The sequence below is a fragment of the Neolamprologus brichardi genome, chromosome 17, assembly GCF_056152115.1.
Source record: "Neolamprologus brichardi isolate AB-2024 chromosome 17, ASM5615211v1, whole genome shotgun sequence".
Classification (NCBI taxonomy): domain Eukaryota; kingdom Metazoa; phylum Chordata; class Actinopteri; order Cichliformes; family Cichlidae; genus Neolamprologus; species Neolamprologus brichardi.
Window position 1 is genome coordinate 36,064,895 of NC_142120.1, and position 28,000 is coordinate 36,092,894.

Genomic DNA, 28,000 nt, shown 5'->3' on the forward strand with positions numbered 1-28,000 from the left:
GCCGGAGGTTTCTTCCTGTTAAAAGGGAGTTTTTCCTTCCCACTGTCGCCAAAGTGCTGCTCATAGGGGGTCATATGATTGTTGGGTTTTTCTCTGTATCTATGAAGCGCCTTGAGGCGACTTTTGTTGTGATTTGGCGCTATATAAATAAAATTGAATTGAATTGGTTTTCTCTACCAGCATTATTAGTTCAATTAATCTTCAATCACTTTGCCTTAAAGTCGGTTATATAAGGTAAATAGTATTTCCAGGTAGGATTTGGTTACAGATAGGCAGCAAGATATGGTTCACCAGCTCACCATTAACTTGCTACGAGTCAACATAAATCCAATTTCCTGTTGTTTGAGATATTCTGCATTTCTTTGACATTAGCCTGCATAGAAGACGTGATCCCAAAAACCAAACTAGCCTTCCATCAACCAATCGTCCTACTGATGTTTACCACTGTTACCAAATGCGTTTTCCCCTTTTGCCAGATAGAACCAGCTTTCTTCTGGCTAAGTGTTTGATGCCAGTGTCTCATGAGTCATAAAATTTTGTAAAGGGAGGCATTTCTCTAATAAGTTGTGAGCAGAAATAACTCAGTGATGTGTTTTCAGGGCAGAAAAATATTTTGGACCACAAGACATTTCACTCCAGTCCAAATATGCAAATCCCGAATAAACAACAGAACGGAATTAGCAGGATTCCCCCTAAGCAATGAATTTTTGTACCAAACATTATTAATTTGTGAATTGTTGTAATAATCCAGTCTGGTGACTGATGTAGCTAAAAAGTGCAGTCTGGCTGCTTTGCTCCTAGATAACAATTCAAGTCACGCAGACTTGAATTCAATTAGAAAAGAAATCTCGCATACAAACAAATACATGGTTTACTTGCAACAAACAAAAGACAAAAGGGCAGGAGTACTGTAGTAACTAGCAAAACTTGCCCGTCTCTAGAGCAAAGCTAGAGCAGACATCTACATATCCTACTTTTAGAAACAAAACAATGCAGGGAAAGAGCCATTCTTTTGAATCTAGCTTCAACAAAAGAACAGCATGCCCAGCCTGGTCCCTCTCTAGTAGATGCCCAGCTGGTCCCAGAAATCACATATATGGTTTCTGGTCCCGGCTTGTGTATGGGAACGCACAGTGAGGTTCATGACCAGAAAGCCACTGGTGTCAGAATAGCGCGGCCAAATAGGGAGACGCTGCTCCCGGCAGAAAGTTGTCTGTTGGCTCCTGGAGGAAGGGTCGCCAGTGTGAGCGAAGGCACCCCAGTAGCACAGCATTCGACTGGACAGCAGCTTCTCCGACGGTGACAGGGTGAAGTTGGCCACAGAGGCTGAATGAAAAAGAAAGGGCAGCTCTGCACCATGGCAGGAATGCTCATAGCAGAAAGTGAGACCTGACCAGACACTGCGGTCCGAGATCACATGGTCAAAAACATACATCCAGACCTTGCTCCCCGCTGCTGTGCCAGCACGTGCTGACCTCCTCGATGGACATAAGAAGACAAAATCGGTGACAATCTGAGGAAAGGAAAATAAGAGAGAGATGGTGAGGTCACATTATTTTAAACTGGTTTCAATGATTTCTCAGCACTGTAGTGGCTCAGACTTAAACAACTTGTCTTGTTATTAAATGTTTTACAAACAAGCATGTTGGATGAAGATAAAACCCACTAACTCTGATGATCAGCATTGTTTTTCCTGTAGTAACACCACCTGATCTTTGCGGTTTTTGCAGATTAAGACTGGAGTAAAACTTGGAGAATATACCCATGTTCTCAGGACAATAATAAGCCTTTTCTAACACATTATATAACTCCATAAATTATATAACTCCAGAAAACATAACCTTACTAATAGTACCACCAAAGTCCAATCACACATCCCATGGGTGGGTTGGCACAAAATTGTCTTAGTGCCTGAACTATAATGAAATTTGGCAAATCTACACTCTCAGGATGATTTGTAATGACTTTCACAAACCTGGACTTTTTATCAGCTTTATGAGGCATGGGAATAGAGAACCGGTTCTTGTAAAGAACCAGCTCCTAGTACTTTAGTTCCTTGAAATTGTTGTTCTGCTTGCCTATCGGTTCTATCTGAACTTGTGCAATAGTCTGCTGATTGTAGGAAATGTACCAGGGGAGTGTGTGTGGAACTGTAGTCTACAGGTTTATATTGTTAACTGACAATTATGAGACAATGCGTTTCAGGTTGTTTTGTAACGTAACATACTGCATCACTTAAGGTAATATGTTCACTACATTACTTTTGTGAGCAATAACGCCAACACTGATCATAACAAAGAGCTGAAATACCTTGGACATGCAGAAACATTTGACCACACAGCATGCACAAAAAGAACGAATACATGAATGTCATGTCTTTGATATGCTGCTTAACAATGGTGGCCACTCTCAAAGTGCAGCCAGTGAGAACCTAATGAAAGTCGATAAGAGAATCGATAAGTAAACTAATCAACAACCGATATCGATAATGGAGTTGGAATCACTAAATTCTTATGAATCTCATCTCGATCGCTGCCTGGTAAATGGACTGGCTCTTATATAGTGCTTTGCTAACCTACTTGAGTACTCAATGCATTGTATAGTATACCTCATCATATATATATATATAGATAGATAGATAGAGATATATATTAGGGGTGCAACAATACTCGTATCGATATTGAACCGTTCAATACAGTGCTTTTGGTTCGATACGCATATGTATCGAACAATACAAATTTTTTATTTATTTTATCAACTTTTCTTCTGAAGATGCTGTTTGTGTTGAGCGCTCAGTGGATCTGCGTTCGACTACTCCGCCTAGGCTGCACTGTCGAGTGCAGATCCACTGAGCGCAGCGCAAGCTAGCAAGACAGAAGTTAAGCTCGTTGCAACATGGCAAATTGAACCTCCCCCACCCTCATTCAGATCTGGCGTTTGGAACTATTTTGGTTTTCATGTGACGTATGACCCTGAAGGTAAGCGCGTCATGGACTAAAGTAAAACAGTATGTTGGATGTGCCACGCAATGCTCAATTGGTGGGAACTAGTGCATTAGCGCAGTTAGCTTGTTAAGGTGTTGACGCCGTCCAGCCCCACGCACGGGGCAATCCGCGGTAACTTGTTAACGGAGATTTGCCGCGTTATGGCGTTAACGTTATTTCAACGAGATTAACGTTGACAGCACTAGTGGGAACACAACTTTTACACCGACATCATCCTAGTGCAAAGACAAGTGGAAGCAGACAAAAACAACAAGCACGCATGCTACAAACTTTAGCCGAGTCATTTAGACAGCCGTTAGCACATGATTCTCCTTATGGGGACCTGATATGTTTAATATGCTGCTGAGAATATAGCCCAGAAGAAGCGTATAGTATAGCTTTTATTTTGGAAAGAGCCATTTCTCTGTTATAAACTCTCTTTTTCAAAGATGAGTGATTCCTCAATCAGATAGATTTATTTTTTATTACTTTGTTGTTTCAGCAACATTAAATTTAAAAACTGTACTTTTGAGTTAAAATATATATTTATAATTTTAATAAATGACAAATTAAAAAGGCATGAACATTTTTTTTTTGTATCGAAAAAATATCGAACCGTGACACCAAAGTATCGAACCGAACCGTGAATTTTGTGTATATATATATATATATATATATATATATATATATATATATATACATATATACATATATATATAATTATGTACAAGGTTTGAATGTCTAAAATTAAGGTGAATGAGCTTGCAGATACAATGTTTCTGTTTCTTATTTTCATCACAAACCTCAAGTTCAACTCATCTTATGAACACAGTCACAAGTTAACATTCAGAGGGATACATATATACATATATGTATATGTGTATATATATATATATATATATATATATATATATATATATATATATATACACATATACATATATACATATATGTATGTATATATATATATATATATATATATATATATATACATATATATCTACATATATATGTATATGTATATGTATATGTATATATATATGTATGTATTCTTGGGAAAAGTTAGGACTTTTCATTCTCGACCGAAATTAACAGTACCACCACCATATGACTCAAATTACCAAAACACATCAGTAAAAACTTGTCTGTAATTTTGTGGTCATCTGAAAGCTAGAAGAAAACTGATGGTTTATGTGTGTATGAAAGATGCTATTTAACACTGTAAAACAAGCCTTTTGCTTGACATGCAGTTCACTCAATATTCCTCATACAGTAATGGATCAAATCTTCATTAAACAGTTTTTTTCTGGAAAAATAAATGGTGGATATATCATCATCTCACTCTTCAAAGTGAAGTTAATAATGAATTGCCTTAAACTCGCACTCATGTCTCTGGTCCTCTGCTGTAGTCTCAATTATGAATTTCAAATCTCAGTAAAGCTTGATGTTCACCTTACCATTTACGGCTTAGAGAGAAGCACTGTGTCTGTGGGTGCTGTTTTCTGAGTGACAAGTTGCTACCACAAAGTCCTTTAAATTTGCAGTCACATCTATGATGCTCACCTAAAGTTTGACATTGGCAAGGGTCATGTCAAGGTAGGTAAGCCCACCTTTGCGAAAACTGTCATTTACTTATGACACTCAAGCTTTTCAAATAGTACTTTATTTCTGCACTTTACCCATCAGTGCAGTGTAAAGTTTTTTTTTTGCAAATTTGCCACACTTACAGATCCTCAACTCATTTTAGATAATCAAACAAACGTGAACACACACAAAAATTACCCTAGTAATTACCATATTCGTATTATATTACTATGTCTGTCTCTCTGCCTACTGCCTACCCTTTGCTTAAAGCCATAATAACCTGTGGGTTAAGGTTAAGTATGGACAAATTTCATGGCTGTATGTTCCATATGCTGGTTAAGTAGCTCTATATTAATTAACTAGTCAGATACTAGTATTAAAAAGTATTAAACCTGGAAACAAAATGAAAACAACCAATCTGATTTAAAATAAAAGAAACATCCAAGTCGGTACTTTACCGCGATTCTTGTGGAGTTTGCCGTGTGTAGAAAAAGAATAACTAATTAGCCTTGCATCTACAAAGAGATGGGCTGAGGGCAGAGCAGCAACAATGTTGTTCCCTCTCGGCTAAAAGGAAGCAAAGAAAACGAAGGTAGACTGTCTTCTCCTGCCTGTTACCTAGAAACCAATGTGTCTTTTTCAGCAGCACACAACCTGCACCCACACAGCTGAACATCTGAAAGCTGAAAACAACATGCTGACTTTGACGGGACTCTCTCTGTCTCTCTCACTCGATTCTTTTTATTTATTTATTTATTTATTGCCACACAGGTTTATGATCATGTCTCACGCATTCAAGGCAATACGAGCACAAGTTATGTTTACTATATCTTTTGAAATGAATTTCTCCTCACAACCGATTCACACTACAACCTGGGTTTGCCTCTTATCTGTATTTAATTTAATAACGGTACAGGACTCTGTTTTGGGTAACCACTGTCCTTGATGTAAATACCGTAATTGTTGGGCTATAAGCCGCTACCTTTTGCACAAGCTTTGAACCCGGCGGCTTTTAGTCAGGTGCAGCTTTTCTATGGATTGTCCATGATTTTTGTGATATCGTAAGAGGATTTGTTTTGTTTGTTCCGCTGTTGTACGGCACTACGTTGCCTGGCGGAAGGATCGGGGTTCAAGAGTGGTATGTTGGTCACATGTCCATCTGCCAGGCAACATAGTGCCGTACGAAGTAGCGCGAAAAACAAACTTCAAAGTAGCGCTACGTGTTCAGCGGGAGGCGTGGATGACGAGCGATAAACTTGCGAAAAGCAAGTTATGCTCAACTCCACCGGTGGAATCTGACAGCGTGGAAAAGTGAGAAAACATCCACGATCACCAACGGATTTCGAAGGGCTGGACTGCTGCATGATGGAGAGCAGGACACCGCCACGGCCCTTCAGAGGGTGTTCGACTCTGACACTGACAACGAGGATTTGTTTGGTTTTGAAAGTGACAACGAAGGAGAGAAGCTGAGAGTGGATGAAGAAGCCATCCTGAGCCTGTTCGTATCCGACACTGGAGAAGAGGACTTTGGTGGTTTTAGTGCGCAGGAAGAAGAGAAAGATGGTGAATGACTGACTTTTCTTCTTGTTAAAGCCGTGTCACTGCACCTGAGCCTAAAAGGTAGTCCGAATCTATTTTTCTGGTGTGCTGTAGGTTATTGTTATGTTGTTGTGTCTCCAAACAGCCATCTCTTTCCTGACAATTCCCTTTGTGCATATTCTCTTACATATGATAAGTCAACATTGAAACACCTGCGGCTAATATTCAGGTGCGCTTTGTAGTCCGGGAAATACAGTATGTAAAAATTGTGTATGTTTCTGTTCTGTGTCTTGTGTACTGTTTGTTTGTATATGTGTCTTTATCGCTGCTGTTACACCCAAATTTCCCCTTGTGGGACAATTAAAGGATTATTCTATTCTATTCTATTCTATTCTATTCTATTCTATTCTATTCTTCTCTCTTCCCCGTCCAACTTGCTCTCTCGTTGCTAAAATCTGTTTTTGTTTTTGGGCACGCTTCTTTTCTCCAGTGTCAGATTATTGTCATGTTCAGAAAGAACAAATGCTTTAAAAATTCCATTCAGTAACTGTTGTGCATTTGAACGTATTCATCTATGGATGCACACCGATCAGGCATAACATTCACTGACAGGTGACGTGAATAACACTGATTATCTTTTCAATGTGGCACCTGTTAGTGCGTGGGATATATCAGGAAGCAAGTGAACATTTTATCCTCAAAGTTGATGTGTTAGAAGCAGGAAAAATGGGCTGGTATAAAGATTTGACCTGGTTTGACAGGAGCCAAGCTGTGATAGAAGACGGGGCAGAACATCTCCAAAGCTCCGGCTTTTGTGGGATACGGTGGTTAGTATCTATCAAAAGTCGTCCAAGGAAGGAGCAGTGGCAGCAAAAGAGGGAACAATGCAAAATGACCATGTTACCAAAGGACATTTCAATTTCAATTACTGACAGGAAGGCATATCACAACCATGTTCAGTAAATGTGGCCACTGAGGTCATGAGTTGGCTGTTCAGCAATGAACACGACTTATCTCCATACAGTTTCAAGGCCTTGTCATCTCTCCTAGGCCAGAGCCATCAGGAAACTCTTTCCACCACTTTCCTAAATGAGTTCTTCTCTCATGAACACTTAAGCCTGATGTTATCTGGAGATTCCAGAATGGTTGAGCTGGGCCACTTCCATTGTAAGCAGTCATGTAATGCTGGACCATTTGCTGATACTAGATTGTTTTCCTGTCTGCTGCTGCTTCCTAATATCCCACCTTCTGTTTTACTATTAGTTCCACCTTTGTGGTTTTATTTCCTACATGTGACCACATGATGACATCTGGTAAATACCACTTCTGAGACCTAGAGTGTTCCACCCAGACCAATCCCCATCTTCTACCCCTGGAATAACTTGCCCTTGCCTCTTTTCAGTAAAGTTAATTGTGTTCAATATATTGTTCTGTGTCATGGCACCATTTGCGTCTCCATGGAGATAATGTTTGGGGGTTTTTTTACATCTTGATAAGGTTCCTTTTGGAATTTTTTTTAGTAAGAGATGATGACAAAAGACAGATAGCAAACAACAACCTGCCAAGCTTGGGAGCAGAAAATAGGTTATGGCTCTTTTTCATACAGGTTGTTTGATAAAACATCTCAAGGTGCACCAGAGAGGAGAGGTGCGGCATCTACGTCAGAGCCCAAGTATGAGATTTTTCCAGTCATCAGTAGAAATCACACGGAAACAACACTACCCAAGTTGCATCACTCTGTATAAAGCACATGAACTGTCTACTGTCGCGTTTAGATTATTGTAATTCCCTGTTTACCAGCTTGGATAAATCATCTCTTTCTCGCCTCCAAGCTATACAAAACGCAGCAGCTAGACTACTAACTTGCTCTAGCAAGCGAGCTCACATCACTCCTATTTTATGTTCTTTACATTGGCTCCCAATAGATTTTAGAATTTGTTTTAAAATCATTGTTTTAACGTACAGAGCACTAAATGGCCGCAGATTATTTATCCAAGCTTCTCACAAAATACACTACTGCTCGCCGTCTCCGCTCACAGACTCAGAGTTTGTTGGTTGCTCCCAGAACACGTCTGAAGATGAAAGGGGGCGGAGCCTTTCAGTCTGTGGCACCAAGGCTGTGGAACAGTCTACAACTGGTTGACTCTGTGGAATCCTTTAAAAAACAGTTAAAAACTTTACTGTTTAAACAAGCTTTCTGTTGACCAATGCTTTTTACATTTTTATATTTTAATTTACATTTAAACTCTATATTGTGTATATTGTGCATTTTGCTATTTATCGTACTGTTTATTTTAATCTCTGTGTGCAGCGCTTTGTGACTACCTGTCTATGAAAAGCGCTTAATAAATAAACTTTACTTACTTACTCTACTGCAGGACAGTCCAAGCTTTGGCCTCACTAGGCAAAGCTTTTTCAGCTTAGGCATGTCAGGTTTGCTCTTACATCATGGTGCACTCCATAGAGTACTGTTCACACTGTGCTGTAGGACAAAAACAAGCTCAAGACCAAGACTCTGAACTCTAGCTTGCTGTGTGCCTCTCACTAACTTTAGAGCATTATAGACTAAACCTGGTTAAGGGTCAGCTTATTGATTCTTGTCAAACTAGCTCACCAGACTTCAGAGAACTTTTTGATGTCTCTACTAACTTATGACAATATTTATTTATTCATTTATTGCATTTTGAGAGGTTGGCTAAGATACGACAGTGGTCTGATGCCATTGTTAATGCATTGTGTTTTGACTGGTTAATCTCAGAAAGCCTTTTCAGCTTTATCAAAGGCTGACAGTGAAAACTATGAAACAGTTAAACAGGCTGTTTTACAAACTTACCAACTAGTTCCTGAAGCTTATAGACAAAAGGTTAGAACTTCCCAGAAACAGCAAAGCCAAACTTTTGTGGAATTTGTTGGTGGGCTAAGAATTTTGTTTAACCGTTGGCAGGTTGCCTCTGGTTAAGTACATTTGAACAGTTGGGGGAGCTTGTTTTGCTGGGCAGTTATGGTCCACTCTTCCTAAACGAGTAGCTACATACTTGAATGAGGAGAAAGTGAAAAATGCTTCTGATGCTGCAGTGTTGGCAGATGAGTTTACTTTGACAATCAAAGGAGGTTGTGGTTGGAAGCAGGGAGATTGTCTTGTTAGTTGGGAGAAAGGGCCAACAGAATGCAGTTACTAAACAAGACTCTACCAGCGCAAATTGAAACTAAAGTAGGACATGCAATTGCTGTTTAGGTAAAGGGCACTGGGAAAATGAGTGCCCTTTGTTGCAGGCTGAGGCTAAATCTGCACAGGGAACTCGTTCAGTGAAACCTATTGCCTTTGCAGTTTTGGCTGCCCCCATTGAAAGAAATAAGGTAATAGCTGCTGTGCAGTTTCACACTAGGTCTGCGATTACTCCTGGGATTATTCAAAGAAATTCACTGGATTTCCAGTTCACTGACCCAGTATAGACCATACGTATCTGCAGGTTTCGTCTCATTGGTGGGTCATGACCAGAAGATAGCTGTAAACATTCTTAGAGACAGAGGTGCTTTGGATTTATCATTTATTTATCCCAGTGTTGCCCTCAGAAATTGATACTGGTTGCTGTTCTAAAGTCCTGGGTATGAGTTGAAATGTAATGACTGTACCGTTACATCATCTGTTTTTGTCATTAGAGCTAGTACAGGGTGAAGTTGCTCTTGGAGTGTGCCCCAGGCTACCCACCGAGGAAATCCAGGTGATTTGGGGAAATGATTTCGTTGGGACTAAAGTGTGGAAAACCATCTCAAAATGTGCCACTAAGGCACAGAGATGAGGTAAGCCAGACACAAAGTACTGTGTGATCACTCGGGCAAGGAGTAAAGACTCTCCCGAAGATTCTTTTTCAACAGCTTCTAGGAATAAAAACACAACCCATGTTTTAAATGTGTCATTTCCTCTGTCAGAATATGCTTTGTCAGTCATGTGTAGTGAGGGATGACACATCTTTACAAGAACATTATAGTTGGTCCACCCTACAGATGAGATGGAGACAGCCAGGTATTTTTTTTGGATGATGGCTTTTGGTTCAAAAATGGACTCATCATGATAAGTTAAGCTGGGCTCACACTGCGATTTTTTTCAGTCGCGTTATTCAGCTCCTGCTCAAACTGCATGATTGACTCGCAGGGGTTAGAAGTTCGTAGGTCACGATGCAGAGTCTCACACTATACGGCCTGATGCTCTGATGCGACCTGAGTGCTCACACTGTGCATAACAAGAAGGTTATAACAAAATCTGCCGCTCACTCTCCCTCTTTCTCTTTCACTCACAGACACGCACACCACCACCATCAACTTTGCTAAATTGCTAATGAAAAACATTGATCAGGCAGCTGTGATTGAGCAGCAGTGTAGATCCAACTATTTTCACGGTTGTTGTGGTCGTGATGATTTTGTGAGGCCACGTCGAAAAGGCTCAGATCAGCTTGCCAAAGTTCTACAAGTTGTGCCTCCATCGCTTGTGTCCAGATCACACGCTGCACCGCCGTGCTGCTCCGTCTTTTCCACCGACATTTATGGGTTTGCGCGTGCGGAGTGTGAGAAGCTGCGGTGACACCCTCACAACGGTCGTGAGGACTTCAAACCTTTTTGAAAGACCAAGCGATTGATGATCGGGAGCTGGTTTGGAGGCTTTACCCCACGTATACTACACGATGCACGACACACGATGGTGGCCACCATCGTTAAGCAGTATATCAACTCGGGCCGATCACCAAAACGGTCGCACGACTAAAAAATCGGCTCAAAATGGGCCAAAAATCGCACAGTGTGAGCCCAGCTTTAATGGGACATGCTTTCTGTCATCTCACATAAACTTAGAGAGGATGTCTTGAAGACGGCTCATGATTCCACTGCTGGACATTTACAGTGGGGCAAAAAAGTATTTAGTCAGCCACCGATTGTGCAAGTTCCCCCACTTAAAATGATGACAGAGGTCAGTAATTTGCACCAGAGGTACACTTCAACTGTGAGAGACAGAATGTGAAAAAAAAATCCATGAATTCACATGGTAGGATTTGTAAAGAATTTATTCGTAAATCAGGGTGGAAAATAAGTATTTGGTCACCTCAAACAAGGAAAATCCCTGGCTCTCACAGACCTGTAACGTCTTCTGTAAGAAGCTTTTCTGTCCCCCACTCGTTACCTGTATGAATGGCACCTGTTTAACCTCATCATCTGTATAAAAGACACCTGTCCACAGCCTCAACCAGTCAGACTCCAAACTCCGCCATGGCCAAGACCAAAGAGCTTTCGAAGGACACCAGGAAAAGAATTGTAGACCTGCACCAGACTGGGAAGAGTGAATCTACAATAGGCAAGCAGCTTGGTGTGAAAAAATCAACTGTGGGAGCAATCATCAGAAAATGGAAGACATACAAGACCACTGATAATCTCCCTCGATCTGGGGCTCCACGCAAGATCTCATCCCGTGGGGTCAAAATGATCATGAGAACGGTGAGCAAAGATCCCAGAACCACACGGGGGGACCTGGTGAATGACCTGCAGAGAGCTGGGACCAAAGTAACAAAGGTCACCATCAGTAACACACTACAACGGCAGGGAATCAAATCCCGCAGTGCCAGACGTGTTCCGCTGCTGAAGCCAGTGCATGTCCAGGCCCGTCTGAAGTTTGCCAGAGAGCACATGGATGATACAGCAGAGGATTGGGAGAATGTCATGTGGTCAGATGAAACCAAAGTAGAACTTTTTGGTATAAACTCAACTCGTCGTGTTTGGAGGAAGAAGAATACTGAGTTGCATCCCAAGAACACCATACCTACTGTGAAGCATGGGGGTGGAAACATCATGCTATGGGGCTGTTTTTCTGCCAAGGGGACAGGACGACTGATCCGTGTTAAGGACAGAATGAATGGGGCCAAGTATCGTGAGATTTTGAGCCAAAACCTCCTTCCATCAGTGAGAACTTTGAAGATGAAACGAGGCTGGGTCTTCCAACATGACAATGATCCAAAACACACCGCCCGGGCAACAAAGGAGTGGCTCCGTAAGAAGCATTTGAAAGTCCTGGAGTGGCCTAGCCAGTCTCCAGACCTCAACCCCATAGAAAATCTGTGGCGGGAGTTGAAAGTCCGTGTTGCTTGGCGACAGCCCCAAAACATCACTGCTCTTGAGAAGATCTGCATGGAGGAATGGGCCAAAATACCAGCTACTGTGTGTGCAAACCTGGTAAAGACCTATAGTAAACGTTTGACCTCTGTTATTGCCAACAAAGGTTATGTTACAAAGTATTGAGTTGTATTTTTGTTATTGACCAAATACTTATTTTCCACCCTGATTTACGAATAAATTCTTTACAAATCCTACCATGTGAATTCATGGATTTTTTTTTCACATTCTGTCTCTCACAGTTGAAGTGTACCTCTGGTGCAAATTACTGACCTCTGTCATCATTTTAAGTGGGGGAACTTGCACAATCGGTGGCTGACTAAATACTTTTTTGCCCCACTGTAGGTGTTCAGAAAACCTATGACAGAGTCCTTTGGCATTTTTTGGCGCCAAAACTGAAAAAGTTCATTTCCTTGTACATTAAAACAGGTCACATTTGTCAAGTGATTGGAAAACCCAATCAAGCAATTGAGCACCTTTATGTCCCGTTCCAGCAATTGACCAGCCTTTTGAGCATTTGCTGATTGATTGTGTGGGGCCGTTACCCAGGTCAAAGGCAGGAAATATGTACTTATTAACAGTGATGTGTTTAACTACTCGCTACGCAGCTGGTTACCCAATACCCAACATTACCAGAGAGCGGTGGTTAAAGCCCTGTCACAGGTTATCTCAGTTTTTGGTATCACAAAGATTGTTCAGAGTGACCGAGGGACAAATTTCACATCAAGTATGTTCACAGAAATATTGAAGCTCCTTCAGGTAAAACATGCCCAGTCCAATCCTTACCATCCACAAAGTCAGGGAGCTACTGAAAGGTTTCACCAAACCTTGAAGTCCTGTTGCTTATTGTACGGAAGTGGATCGTGACTGGAAGGAGGGACTGCCTACCAATAACTGTTGGACGTAGAAACCAAAACAATGAGGGACTGGCTCATGCTAGAGGTACGAGAAGTTACTCAGGCTGGGACTGGGTTCAGCCCAAATTAATTGGTTTGTGGTCACACTGTTCAGGGTCCACTAGCAGTTTTACAGGATGATTGGAAGACACTGCGGCAGGTGTCAGATCGAAATCATCTGGTTGCTACTCCCAACCACAGAAGGAAATCACTTTTTCATGCATACCTGTTAAAGCCTTATTATGTCTGTGCGTGTGGTGCAGAGGACACCAATGTGATTGGCGATTCCATTTTACAGGGACATCTGAGCCGCTCAGTAACTTGGATGCTTTGTTGGGATTGTTGGCTACTACAGATAATTCTGTAAGAATTTTCCACGGTAGCTGCCCCTCTTTCTAACCTTCTCGGCTACAAGGTTACGTTTTTTTGGACGCCACCTTGTCAGGAAGCCTTTCAGGAAGTGAAAATTTTGATTTCCTCTGTACCTGCTCTAGCGGCTCCCTGCATGGATAAGCCACTCAAACTACAGGTAGATACTAGTATGGTGGGAGCCGAAGCTGTTCTGTTGCAGGAGGGGGAGGATGGAGTGGACCTTCCTGTCAGTTTTTTCTCCCAGAAGTTCAAATTATACCAAATGAACTACTCGATAGTGGAGAAGGGCGCATCAGCTTTAATATGGGCTCTACAACATTTTGAAGTGTATGTAGGGGCAGGGGGGAATCCTGTTTTAGGCCTAACCTTCCTTCCACAATCCCAATCAGCATTTGAGATGGTGCCTTTTTCTTCAGCCATATAATCTGGAAGTTTGACACATAAAGGGAGCAGACAATGTTTTGGCTGATGCATTATCAAGGGCTGTGTCCTAGTAATACAACTTCAAGTGTTGGCAAAATGTTAACTAACTTCATGGCTGTCTAAGCCCTATTTTATGGGTGGGCGTGTGATGGCCTGGTAGCACTGTTTGGGCCCTTTTGTGTTTCCCTCCCCGCAGCACTGGCTTAGATCGTTAATGATCGGTGGGAGTGACCGGAGTATAAAAGCTAGATCCTGCAATCTCTCTGGTCTTCACTCTCTCTTTGGGAGGCTGCTTGCCAACCTCCAGACGCTTTTCTTTCCAAGCTCCTTGGACTACGATGATCTGGATGACCGAGAACGTTCACAGACATAAAAATCTGTACCACGTCATTTCTAGTAGTCTGACAGAAGCTGCCGCTTTACTGAAACTGCTCATAGTGATGGCAGCACTTCACACAGTCGATGAGCTTGTCAGTGATTCAGCTGAAATTCCCTCGCTTACAAAATCAAGTCTCATTTTTCCTTAGGACAGCAGAGGTGTTTATAATTCTGCCATAGAGAGACTTGGTTAGTGGAGTTTTCAATGGGAAGGAAGTTGATTATGTTAGTCGTATTGTTCAAAATGCATTCAGAAATACTGTGTTTGTCTAATGCAGAGAAAATGTATATACTCCATAAATATAAAAATTGTAGGACTAAAGCTGAACTCTGCTTCCACTGTGACTGGTTTGCGCTGACCCCTGCGGGCCTCAGGAAAAGTGGCATTTATAAAGACACACAGTGTGTGTACGTGGACGCTCCTGTTGTAATTTTACCAACTCCCAGCTGCAGAGTGAACTGCGACTGAATATTAAATATGTCCAGCAGTGTCACCTCCTGACCCCCCTGGAGTTCCCTGGGGGGAGATACCTTCCATTCTGAATTGAAAAATGTGACAGAAACCTGCTGAAAGAAAGAAGAGTCCTGCACTGTCACGAACTTTAATATTTGAAATGCTAACTCAGACCTGTAAAGTCTGAGGTGCATGTTTCACAGATCATTTCCCAATCTGACTTTGGGGTGAATTTGCTGGAACGATCATTTCTGCTATTGAGTTAAGACACACCCGACTGCTTCAGACCAGCAAATCTTTTGCTTCAGTGCAGAAGTGAGCAACGGCTGCTAATGATCAACTAATGAAGTGCCTTTGATTATCAGCCTCTTGATTCCTATAGAAGCAGTAAGGTTGTACTTCATTTTCCACAGGTGTATAGCTAAGGAATATGTGAGGTTTGCTGGTTTTATTGGTGTTTATGATTTAAATGCAAGCAATAAATGCATCTTTCTGAAAGGTAAAAGTGTTTTACATGATTTTCCTTGGGTGGGAAAAAGCAGCACATAACCACAAACACTCACATCTACACCTACAGACACCTGAGACGGCCACAGTGAAACATGAAGAACATGAAAACTCAACAAACACTGCTAGAAGATCAGAAATCCAAAACCTTCTAGCTGGCAACAATGCTAACCTCTGTACACCAAACTGAGACTGAAGTGTGAAACCAAGTCTTGGTACATTTGGACAGAAAAAGAAACTTTCCAGTTAGTAAAAACGCAGCAAACGCTGAACATTAGTGTCACACATGTGTGAAAAATGCAGCTCAAAATGGCAAAACAAGATTGATGCCATGTCATCAGTATGCTTCTTTAATTCTGTGGCAATTATACCTCTAATAGTCAAAGGAGCTTGCAAAGAAAAGCGTCTGGACTTCTTTAAGTTGCCTGAAGACGTTTCACCTCTCATCCGAGAAGCTTCTTCAGTTCTAAGGTCAAATGGTGGGGAGTCCCAGATATAAACCTAGTGGGAGTTTCCCCCCACAGAGGGACAAAAGGACCCCTGATGATCCTCTAATCGCCTGAGCCAAGGTGTGAAACTGGGTGTGGGTCCCAATCAGCCAGAGTTTCGGGTGAGCTCATTGTGAAACCTGGCCCCACCTTATCATGTGATTTCCTGAGGTCAGATGGCCCAGGATGTGACCTTAGACCTTTGACCTTAGAACTGAAGAAGCCTCTCGGATGAGAGGTGAAACGTCTTCAAGCAACTTAAAGAAGTCCAGACGCTTTTCTTTGCAAGCTCCTTTAACTACGATGACCTGGATGACTGAGAACCTTCACAGACATATACCTCTAATAGTTCATTCTGAATTATTGCAAATATGATGATGGTTATTTATAAGGTAGAACATATATATTTTACTTTTCAGTAAGTTGAACTTACCCCCATGGCTCAGTATCGTTTTGCTTCAAAGCCACAATTTTGGAAAACATGCGACACTACCAGTAATGGTACTACTACATATTGCAAGATAAAAAGCTGGCTAGCTGCATGTTTAATCTCAATCTGGCACTTGTATTTATTGCAGTTTATCTTGATTTTTGGACAGACACATTCAGACTTTGGATCATTTTTTGCTTTGTTTAGTCTTTCTGGAAATAGCTGGTGTTTTAACTGGAAAAATCTCCAGCATGTTTGCCCGTTCCTGACTTTATTTGCTGTTCGATGCCGACAGATAGTGCTGAGTATACCTCAGGCTATTTACTCTGGATTTATTAAAGCTCCCTCTCTGAAAGCAGCTACTTGAAAATGAGGTTGATGACATCAGTGAGACTAAACCATAAAAACAGCTGTTGGACGTAGAAACCAAAACAATGATGTAAGTGATGCTAAAACACTCAGTGGGGAACTGCAAAGTCAACTGCTGATTCTCTGTGGGTCAGTCACAATGACTAACACTGCTCATATTACATGTAGCAAAAGTATTACAGTTTTTAACATCAGTAATTATGACATTATTTAAGATTACTGTTAAATGTTGTCATTTTTATGCTTGCCAGCTCTGATGAAAGGAATTCCACTGTCCTCCCCCCCAGAGTCTCGAGGTTCTGGGTGGGGGGCTGTAGTGTTTTATTGTAGATACATCCTATCTGGAAGATCTGTTTCTTGTGTTGTAAGCTTCCTGCTTTTATGACCCTTTTGGTCAGCAGGAGGTCACACAAACGCACCCCATGACACATACACACACACACATTCTTACAGAAGTTCACACATATACATACAATGCCTTGTCTTAGAACCATGTGGGCGTTGCTTTGCTGTGATGTGTTTTGTGTGAACTGTCTCTCAATAAAAGGCAGCGGGAGGAGGCCGGATTTGGGGTCATTTCGTGGTAGACATCAACGAGGCCTCCCTTGCAAGTGAGACGACCGATCGCTGTTGCCTTGTTTTTCTTTCACGGGAATAAGTCCTGGATACAGCGGGGTCTGAGTTTAGACCCAACAATTACACTCAGGGGACAGTTGTTTTTATATACTTAGTTTGAGCTGATGCAGTATAACACAGGCTGCAAGAGATTGTACCTTTATGGAGTTTACAACATTATAATCTTTTTGAAGGCCAATCAGAGTACGTCATTCTGAGAGATGTTTTTGTTATTCACTTTACTCTCATTAATACAAACAGGGTGTCTTCCTCCAGTCATCGCTTCCTCCTCTGAAAGCCTGTCCTCGACTTCATCTGTGATTCCTCAGCTCGTCCCCCCTGTCATTGTAGATGTTCAGGAGAGACGAGTTGCTTCTTAGTGGAGCAGTCAAGCTGAATCTCAAGCAGACAACCTCCCTGACTCCAGGTGGTCCCAATGATTCACCCATACAAATGATGGAGGTGAGAAAAAAAATACTGAGTGAGAGACAGTGGAGCTGTAGCTCCCTCTGTAGGCAGCGTTAAAGCATGTTGTTTGATCTCCACTGAAATCTGGAAGTTTGATGTGTGGTGAAATCTTCCTGTCTTTTCAGTCTGGTCATAAGGAAATGCAACATTTCTTTCAAACCAACTTCAGCAGCAAGAGTTCAATTGTTTTCAGTTTCCCACCACTCGTTACACACAGACAGTACAACACAGCTGGGTCCTCATTACACACCAAGCACTGGCCAGGAGGGTTATCGATCCACACGTGATGTCCTGCCTCACGCAGCCACGCAATGAGTAGTTATTGATGCATGTGTGTGGCAGAGTGTGTGTGAGGATTTACTGTTCAGTCCGTGAGCAAGAGGAGAAATGGAACAGAACAAAAGCTCTTCAGATGCAGCTCATTATGTAAATGCATCCTTTTTTTTCTTTTACATAAGCTGTTTGACTTCTTGAACACAGACAGCGCATTAGGGTTGTAGAGATGTTCGGCTCTGCAGGTTCTTGCAAATTATTGGCTGAATGTAAAGCTCCCTGACACTTTCCTGACAGCCACCAGATAGAACAACGATAGAAACGAAGCCACAGCAAATGGAGGAATATTAATTATATGCAATTTGTCGGATCAAAAGCAGCATGCCTCAGAAACTTCCGCTTCTGTGAACTGAATATTTCTCTATTTCTGTGAACTCTCCTTCAAGTGTTAATCAGTGCACCCTGTAGCAGAGGAGATGCAAGCAAGGGACTCCAGATAATTAGCCTTTGGTCTCTTCAAAACTTTGTCTCTGGCAGGCAACCAGAATTATTGTCACAATTTCAAGGTTGGCAATGGAGGCTAGGGGTTACACTTTTAATGAGTGAGGGAAAACATTTCCTCTTTATAAAGGAACAGCAATAATTATTCACAGTAGCATGGCAGGAAAGAAATTAAAAACAGCTTCTTTAAACAACATTTCCCAGCAACACTTAGAGTTTTCAGCCATGCTCGGATATTTGCACTGACCCCCGGTCCTGTGAAGAAGCACCCTTCACGAAGACATGCAAGACAGCCTCACTGCACAGTCAGCTGTGACTGAATACTAAATAGGTGTCACCTCCTGACGCGCTCCCAGAGGCTGACACTTTACACTATTCATCAAAATCGCAGCCAGAATACTGCTCGGGGGGTTTCTCATTTTTCCCTCATGAAAATTAATGATAAACACAGCACACATAGACGTTTATGCTAGCACAGGCCAACATCAGACAATGTTGGTTTGCTTACCAACCATCATGTCAACCATTACAAATATCTGAAGCAATTTATTATAAAATTAGTGTCCGCTGGAAATTTAAGCAGTCATGAATAATTATTGAGCTAAATCTGCTACTTCATGCTGCTGGTATGAAAAAAAGACTACTACAAACAGCTGTAAGTGACATGTCTCCAAAGGTTGATTCTGTCCTGGCCTGACGAGGGAGCTCTTCTGTGTTGTGCCATCCTCTTTGCCAGAGGTTGTTTGGTTTCCCCGATGTATAAATCCTGGCAATCCTCCTGCACTTAACAGCGTACACTATGTTACTCTGTTTGTGTCGGGGGACCCGATCCTTGGGGTGGACCAATTTTTGGCGCAGCGTGTTTTGGGGGTTAAAAGCCACAGAGACCCGGTGTTGCGTCTCAACTGTTCTGATACTCCTGACACGTATGGGATCACTACAGGTTTTCGCTTAGGCAGCGGTTGTCCTTCTCTCCTGGATCGGCTGGAGCTTTCTTTAGGATCTTTCCCAGCTTTGACAAAAGTCCGGCTGGGATAACCACATTTACTCAGGGCCTTCTTGATGTTCCTCTGCCTCCCTGGCTGCTGTGTCAGTGGGGATGGTGTTCGCTCTGTGTTGTAGCGTCCTGGTGACGCCCAGTTTGTGCTCCAGTGGATGATGAGAGTCAAACCTTAGATACTGATCCGTATGTGTAGGTTTACGGTACACATCAGCTTTTAGATGTCCCCCATTACTGATGGAAATCTCACAGTCTAAGAAGGCTAACCTGCCACTTTTCATGGGGCCATTTATGTGAAAAGGGAAAGACCATCTCTGAATCGAGGAGGGGGCCTAAGGGTACATCTGTCACCATCTTACAATGCTGTGATTGCAGCCATTCCCCAACTCTCTGTGAATGGGACTCATGGCCATTAATCAGTGGTTGTTGATCAATGGTCATGACATTTTGCATAATTATGAAGGAACTGACCTCCCAGCCCATTGTTCCTTCAGTGGGCTGGTTTCAGTCATTATGCAAATGTCCTGTTTATAAGATTGAAACCTGCAGTCAGCTGAGACTAAAGAAGTCACCTGGATGATGACGAAACATTTCTCCAACTGAAAACGCTATGTCCAGATGGACTTACCTGGATGATTAAGAATGCATCAAGACGATGTAAGTGACGTGGATTTTCTCCACCTGTTAAGTATGAGTGTGTGAGATAGAGATCAAAACCATGAGAGCTAACTAACTAACAAGCTAGCACAGAGAGGACCTACGCGCCAACCAGCATGTTCAAACCAGAACTTCTTTTACATGTGGACTACATTTGACCTGTTTTCAGTGTTAAACTGCACACCAGCCCTACCTATAAAACCGAGGCTTAAAGTCAAACATTGCATCCTAATAATATGCACCATACTGGCACTTTTAAATATTTGCCAGTATGGTGCACTTTATATATTTAAAGTGGTAAAAGGTGTAAATTTTAGATTATTTCTTTTCTCTTTTTTTTGCATATGTAAATATTAGACAAAGATAGCGCAAGTAAATACAAAATGTACTTTTTAAATGATGATTTCGTTTAATGAGGGATAGAAGCTATCCAAATTCATACGTGAGAAAGTAAAAAATCTCAAAGAAACACCACCATCATGCCATATTTTGAGGAAACTTGAGAATAGATGAGAAAAACATTCTGGAAAAGTTTACAAGGTCGTTGGGAGGAAAACTTTGAACAGTGGTGAACTTCTCTCCAAAATGACTCCAAGCACAAACACAACTCATCCAGGAGACCACAAAAGAACTGAGAACAACATCTAAACAACTGCAGTTTTCTGTTGTCTCAGTTAAGGTCAATGTGTTCATCATTTACAATCAGAAAGCGACTTGGCAGAAATGGCATCTGTGTTCTAAGACGAAAATGACTGCTTACTAAAAAGAACAATAAAGGCTCAACTCACATTTGCTAAAATCTGATGATCCCCAAGACTTTGTGAAAATATTTTTCTGGGTTGATGGGACAAAAATGAACTTTTGGGAAGTTTTGTGTCCAGTTATCTCTGGCATTTCAAAAAATATCAAATAGTCAAACATGGTGGTGGTAGTGTGATGATCGGGGCTGCTACAAGACAAGACTCTCTGCCAGAAAGTGCTGAAGGAAATGCCAAACTGCTTCAGCAGGGCTTTAAACGGGTCATTCAAGTTTGAAAACGTCTGCAAAATTCTGCAAAACAAACGCAGGCCGAAATTCCTCCCCAGCCATGTGAAAGACTCTTTTCCAATCTAAGAGCAATACTAACACTAAAAAGACGTATTAAACTCCTCTTACCTGAGCCAGCATATTCCTGTGGTCAGCATCCCTGTACAGGGGCAGGTACTTGTGTAGGATCTGTAGGGTGTGCTGTTTAAAGATGGCTGTGATGTACACGGTGCACTCCACTGTGGAGACTGGCTTGTTGAAGACCCCATACGCAAACAGAACCCCCTCCTCGGACGTTGTACCTGCAAGACAGAAAACAACATTACTCTAAAGAAACAAGTAGATGTCTGTGTTGCCTGTGGACTTGCTGTGATTCTTCTGCCCAATGGCTTTTCTGATCGTCTCTGTACTTAAAAATCAAACATTGCCTTCAGCTTTGTCATGATGTCGGAATTTTCATATCAAATAGCTGTATAACAAGAACCAGTGGGAGTTAAGCAGAAAGCTGAGAGAATAAAATATAAATCGTGAATAATAACAGTAATAATACAAAGTGGTTTCTCTTATAGCTCTTACCCAGCAGTATTGGCTTTTCTTTCTGCCAGTGCCCCTTTTGAAAGGCAGTGACAGCCTGCTCTTTGATTAACTCCCCGTCGATACACGGACCCCACGTCTCAAAAACCTCCAGAAACCTGAATGGGTTCAAAATCTTGGAACCTGGGATCAAAAACAGATTGGCAAGTTAAAGCACAGAGGGAAAAAAGTATATTAAGCAATGCATCGTATGCAGAGTTATAAAAACTCAAAATCCTATTAATGTGATTTATTTGTCTAAGGAAGGGAGCTTTTCAGTCTTATACTATAAACTTCTTCTCCAGAGTGCATTTTCCTGCCTCAATTATAAGCTATAACCGTGAGTTCACCCATCCTGAAAACTGCTGTCGATGATGTAATCACAGTGATACAGATCAATAACTATGTCGGGCCTGCAGATATATCAAATTTATTCCTTGCTGTTAGACAGTAAAATTACTCTAATTGCCCCTTTAGAGGCTCATTGTTCAGTCATAATGATTTTGTTTACAAGTATCTCACTATGAACATGTTTTTCACAGTCATTTGCAGACAAATATACTATATCCTGCTTCCTTATGTAATATGTGGGCAGCAATGAGTGTTGCTCTAAATCTGGGGTTTGTGGCGTCCTACTTGTTTTCATCTGGGCGGCCAGGATGGCCTGCGGAGTGAGAGACAGCAGGCAGACAAAGTCGCTCACAGAGCAGTTTGTCTGTTTAGCAAAGTCTCTTCCCAGTTTCAGGGCATCATGTCTGGGAAAGATGTGCAGAAAAAAAGAAAATTACATTTCAGCTTGAAGTCATCCTGAAATGTGATCAAGATCTTTCACGTAATCTAACGCTCAGCTTTAACGTTTTGATCGCTCGGTATCCTTTAAACCCCATCGAAGCATGCATCTATCTCACATCCATGCCCAGTATTGCCTGAGCTGTTAGTTCCTCACCTGGTCTTCAGAGGGATGGAGAAGGGCAGGCTCTGCAGGATGGCCTGGCTAAACAGAGGCTTGCTGCTTTGGATCATCAGGTGAAGGCTTACCGACTGAGCGCCTGCACTCTCCCCAAATACTGTGACCTGATTTAAAAAAATGTCGCTACTTAAAATTCTTTAACTTAATTTCTGTTAATATTGCAAAAAATATTAATTTCAGATCAAACAAAATACAAACAGAACAATGAAAGTTAGGCTTAGTAAATGTAAGACATGTACATCCAGGTGATCATAGTCTAAGGAGCTTGGAAAGAAAAGCGAGTTTCCTTCTTCAAGGAAACTTTGTAATTTGGAGTTGGCTTGACCTGAGAAAGGCTTAACTTATCAGGGTGTAACAGAAATAACCTGTTCCTTACCAGGTAATAAAATTAGGTAAAATAAGCTCAGATGAGCAACAAAAGAGGACATATTATATCATCTCATTATTTATTTAACAAAAATTAAATTAAGCCAAAATGTAGAAGAAGTTTGTGAAAACTGAGCATGCCCATACTGCTCCCATAGAAAGTGAAATTATAAAGTGGTGCTGATAATCAAATGCACAAACTGTTCATCAGCAAAAAACTTCTGCTATGAGAGCAGAAGTTTTGGCGTTTTGCTGGTCTGGATAATTCAGGTATATATGAGGATAAAGAGCACCAACAATAGTGGGCCACAAACATTGCCCTACAGGCCTCAGTTAGCATGTTAAATATGATAATGATAAAGGAATATTAAGAGTTGCAAGGAGAAAGTCTCTTTTCACTAAAAAGAACATGGTTGCATGGCTAAGTATTGGAAGGTTGCATCTGAAAAAGAAACAAGAATTCTGGATCAATGTCCTTTGGACAGATGAGACCAAAGTGCAGATATTTGGCTATAATTGACATGTTTGTTTGTTTGTTTATTTGGTTGGTTGGTTGGTTGGTTTGGTTGGTTGGCTGTTTGTTTGTTTGTTTGGTTGGTTGGTTGGTTGGTTGTTTATTTGTTTGTTTGTTTGTTTGGTTGGTTGGTTGGTTTGGTTGGTTGGTTGGTTGGTTGGTTGGCTGTTTGTTTGTTTGTTTGTTTGTTTGGTTGGTTGGTTGTTTATTTGTTTGTTTGGTTGGTTGGTTGGCTGTTTGTTTGTTTGTTTGTTTGTTTGTTTGTTTGGTTGGTTGGTTGGTTGGTTGGTTGGTTGGTTGGTTGGTTGGTTGGTTTTGTTGGTTTGGTTGGTTTGGTTGGTTGGTTGGTTGGTTTGGTTGGTTTGGTTGGTTTGGTTGGTTTGGTTGGTTGGTTTGTTTGTTTGTTTGTTTGTTTGTTTGTTTGTTTGTTTGTTTGGTTGGTTGGTTGGTTGGTTGGTTGGTTGGTTGGTTGGTTGGTTGGCTGGTTGGCTGTTTGTTTGGTTGGTTGGTTGGTTGTTTGTTTGTTTGGTTGGTTGGTTGGTTGGTTGGTTGGCTGTTTGTTTGTTTGTTTGTTTGTTTGTTTGTTTGGTTGTTTGGTTGGTTGGTTGGTTGGTTGGTTGGTTGGTTGGTTGGTTGGTTGGTTGGTTGTTTGTGCCAAACAAAACAAAACACACCATATCAGCATAAAAACCTCAAACTAAATGTCAAGCACGGTGGTAGAGAGGTGTTAATTTGGGCTTATTCTGCAGACACATGACCTGGGCACACTGCAGTTATTGAGTCAACTATCCTGTTTCAAGTATTCTAGAGACAAAAGTGAGTCTGACAGCTAAAGCTTGGCCTCGGTCTTACAAGAGGACAATTATCCCAACCACACCAGCAGATAAATAACAGAATGACAGAAAAAGGTAAGAATTGTGATGTCAGATGATGTCACTGAAAGCAGATCTCCTTAAAATGGCCATCTAAGGGCACTTGAATGCTGTTCCAATCTGTTGTTTGTGAAGGGCAACAAATCACAACAACGTTGTATTAAAAGAAAAGTGGAATGATGATCCAAAGCACATGCTTTAAGTAGAAAGTTAATTAAGATGCTGCATTTGACAGGAGATAAACAAAAAATGACTTTAAACTGTAAAAGTTACTCTAGCAAAGTCCAAGAATTAAATATGGCGTTGGAAATAGCGTAATACTTTTGGTCTAAACCAAACCAAGTGAGTTATCAAATTTGGAAATGTGTTTCCTTTTTTTCCCTCTGAGATAATCTTCTTTAAATGTTTATACTTTATGAATTTGAGAAAATATGTCGGAGCTTCTGAGCATAAAGTTTACAATGAGTAGCTTTAATTGTTGGAAGCAACTGCGTCACTATTTTCCCCACAATGACTGTGGTCATTCTCTCAGTATTTTCCCCTTTTTCTTCTTTTGTCCTGTTTTCTTACAATGTTTATTCCCACACAATATTGTACCTTATTAATAAATGCCTTATTTTGAAATAATTATCTTAGGTGTGTGTGTGTGTGTGTGTGCTTGCTTGCCTTGGCGGGATCCCCTCCAAACACAGCAATGTTCTGTTGGACCCAAAGAAGAGCTGCCTGTTGGTCCAGGATCCCATAATTCCCTGCAGCTGATGTGTGAGGATCTTTTCCCGACACAAGGAACCCAAATGCACCTTTAATGCAGGATTTCACATGATCAACAAGACGTAATTGACTCAGGCAAGACATTCATTTCCTCCGAGCTCCAAATTACTGTTCACATATCAGAGCTCCTGTTTTCAGTCTCGCAGGAAAGCAGAGTAATTACCAACAGGCTCGGCCATTTAAAGTGGCACACAAACATTATTCAGGCTCATACTGTCTCACACACACAGACGCACACATGCTCTCTATAATAAGTAAATTCTTATTTTCACTAAGTGATTCCACGAGTTTCTTGTTGTTGCCTTTGAGACATCCGCTGCTAACGTTCATCTGAATGTTATCCCTGTGTGCACAGTGAAATCTGACGTGGGATCATATACACAGGCTATTACACATTAATGGATCCATTTAAACGTAATCCTTCTTACCCAGTCGGTACTCCAGGCTTACAACAACACTGTGGGTGAAGTTACTAATGAAACGTCCATCATACAGAGGCTTGGAGGCAGAACCAGCAATGAAATCTCCACCATGGATCCAAACCATGACAGGCAGGTGGCTCTGCAGAGGAGAGCTCAAGTCCACATCCAGCGGTACAAAGATGTTGAGGTAGAGACAATCCTCACTGACCTTTTTGGAGACATTAGAGGATGCAGGTCATTCAATTTTTCACTTTTTGTTGTCACTTTTATCTTGTTTTGTTTTTTTCTTTTGAATTTAATAGTTCTGGCCATGTGTGACACGGATACACGGATACATGGATACACGGATATGAGTTGGGAGGCAATTGCCAGCCAGGTGAAAGGTAAAAACTGCAGATAGAATATAAATTATTTATTTAGTGTTTATGGTACAAACTAATTAGTAGGCTCACAGAGCAGGTTTCTTATACTCCTTACACCTTATTTAGGACTAAATAAGGACATTTGTCCCCTTTGAGCACCGTCTCTTGGTTGGTGCTTACTCACATTTTCTGAAGGAATTTTATTGATATTGTTTGTTAGTTGTTTTTAATAAAGTTTAATTTCTCAGAGATTAGATAGTCCCAGAGCTCCATATACGAGTGCTTGGATTCCCCGCTTTTTGTTAAATGTTCTGGTTCTTATAGGATGCTTTTGTACTTTACTGGAGCGCTCATAGCATTTTATATAACATACTTTATTTACCCATTTACACACATTCGTACTCCAACCTATTGTGCAACTGCTTGGGGTTAGTATCTTGGTTGGTGGTTGGTGATCTCAGCCAGATCGAACCACCAACCTTCCAATTATTGGACGAGCAGCTCTACCTCCTGAGCTACAGACTGTTCATTGCCTCAGTTATCTGCTGTCATATTACCAACATACATTCTGCAGTTATTTTAAGTGGCTAGCACTTTTGTTGTTGTTGTTGTTATGTTTTTAAATCATATTTAGACAGAAAGTTGATTCAGAAAGCTTATTGTATTAGTGTAAGGACATAGTTCTTATTTATATACACAGATATTGTTAATAGTCTTGGTAGGTTTGCTGGTTTAAACAAATAGATGGATAACTGGAGCATGTTGTTAATATCACTAACTTAAATTACATTTGGATTTTGACTACTTTTCTACTCACACAAGATTATTATCAGCTGTCCTTAAAAATCTAGCATACAGCAAAGTAGCTAGCATAACTGTAAATAACTGTACTAGTTTGTATTCTGTAAATACAATTTAAATATATAAAAAATAAATATAATATATAAATATACATAGATTTTTATTTATATATATTTGTCACTTTGAGAATCTTTTTGCTAAATATAATTGATTAACAATGGCCTCATAAAGGGACGCCACTCCATGTGACGTGAGCCTTACAACGTGGATTGTTCACTTTTACTCTAATGAAATTAGTTTCATCTCTGAGTGCAGAATTTAGCATCCATGGCTTCATCACACTCTCAAAAGTAACGGCAGCTCTTTTGATCCACCTGCATCTAATCAGTCTAATTGAACTGAATATTAAATATCTTTGACATGTGAAAGTTTGTGTGCACTAAGCCTATGCAAATTAAAATTTCAGTGTTATACTGTTAGTGTCATAATTAGCATGTCAGCACATTAATCACAACAGCTATGTATTATCACAAAGCAGCAGAACAGAAGCAATTAAAATAACCTCGAGCTGTAACATTAAAGTGATATAAAACATCATAGCAGGATATAAAGAAATACAAGGTTGTAATACACCTACACTCTTAGGGCACTCCTCAGTGATAGCTTTACTGCAGAATTGCATACATGCAGCCCTGGGAAAGGAGGCATCATAAACCCCGCGCCAAGGACTCACGGGTCTGGGGGGCTTCCAGCGGTAAGCCCCAACAGGAGGACTTGCGTACGGAACACCATAGAATACATGGGCCTTATCCACAGTGACCCCCTTGATCTGGCCATCTTTGGTTATCACCACTGGTCCAGCAGCCCCATCTGTATCCTGAGTGACAGGTTTGTCCTTGGTTTGCTGTATGATTGCAGGGTCCCCCGGGCGTCCCAGCTTCTCCACGGAGTTTATCTCAAAGTCTCGGTTGATGATGAACGGCTCGGGGTAGATATTTCTCAAAAAGCTGACAAGGTCGATGTCATCATCATTTTTTGTAACTCCTCCAGAGGAAAGCTCTAAACGCAGTGTGCACAGCAGCAGCAAACAGTGCCAGTTCTCCATATTGTGATAGAATACTCTTAATACTTCCCCAGACCAGCTGCCTAGATCATGATTTGACCTGACTTATGGCTGCGGCCCTCATACGCTTGCAGCCTGAAACTCTCTGCACACTCTGCATGCTTGTGA

General features: G+C 41.2%; 1 protein-coding gene across 1 annotated transcript; it reads right to left on the bottom strand.

Moving 5' to 3' along the window:
- LOC102775588 (cAMP-regulated D2 protein) lies at positions 1–27,899 on the bottom strand. Its single transcript, XM_006805552.3, has 8 exons — positions 27,407–27,899; positions 25,613–25,814; positions 25,080–25,213; positions 22,638–22,765; positions 22,328–22,446; positions 21,695–21,835; positions 21,248–21,420; positions 1–1,513 (listed from the first exon to the last, which is right to left on the bottom strand). The coding sequence occupies exons 1-8, from the start codon at positions 27,872–27,874 to the stop codon at positions 1,061–1,063; spliced, it is 1,818 nt and encodes a 605-aa protein (XP_006805615.2). The 5' UTR covers positions 27,875–27,899; the 3' UTR covers positions 1–1,060.
- Positions 27,900–28,000: the final 101 nt, after the last annotated feature.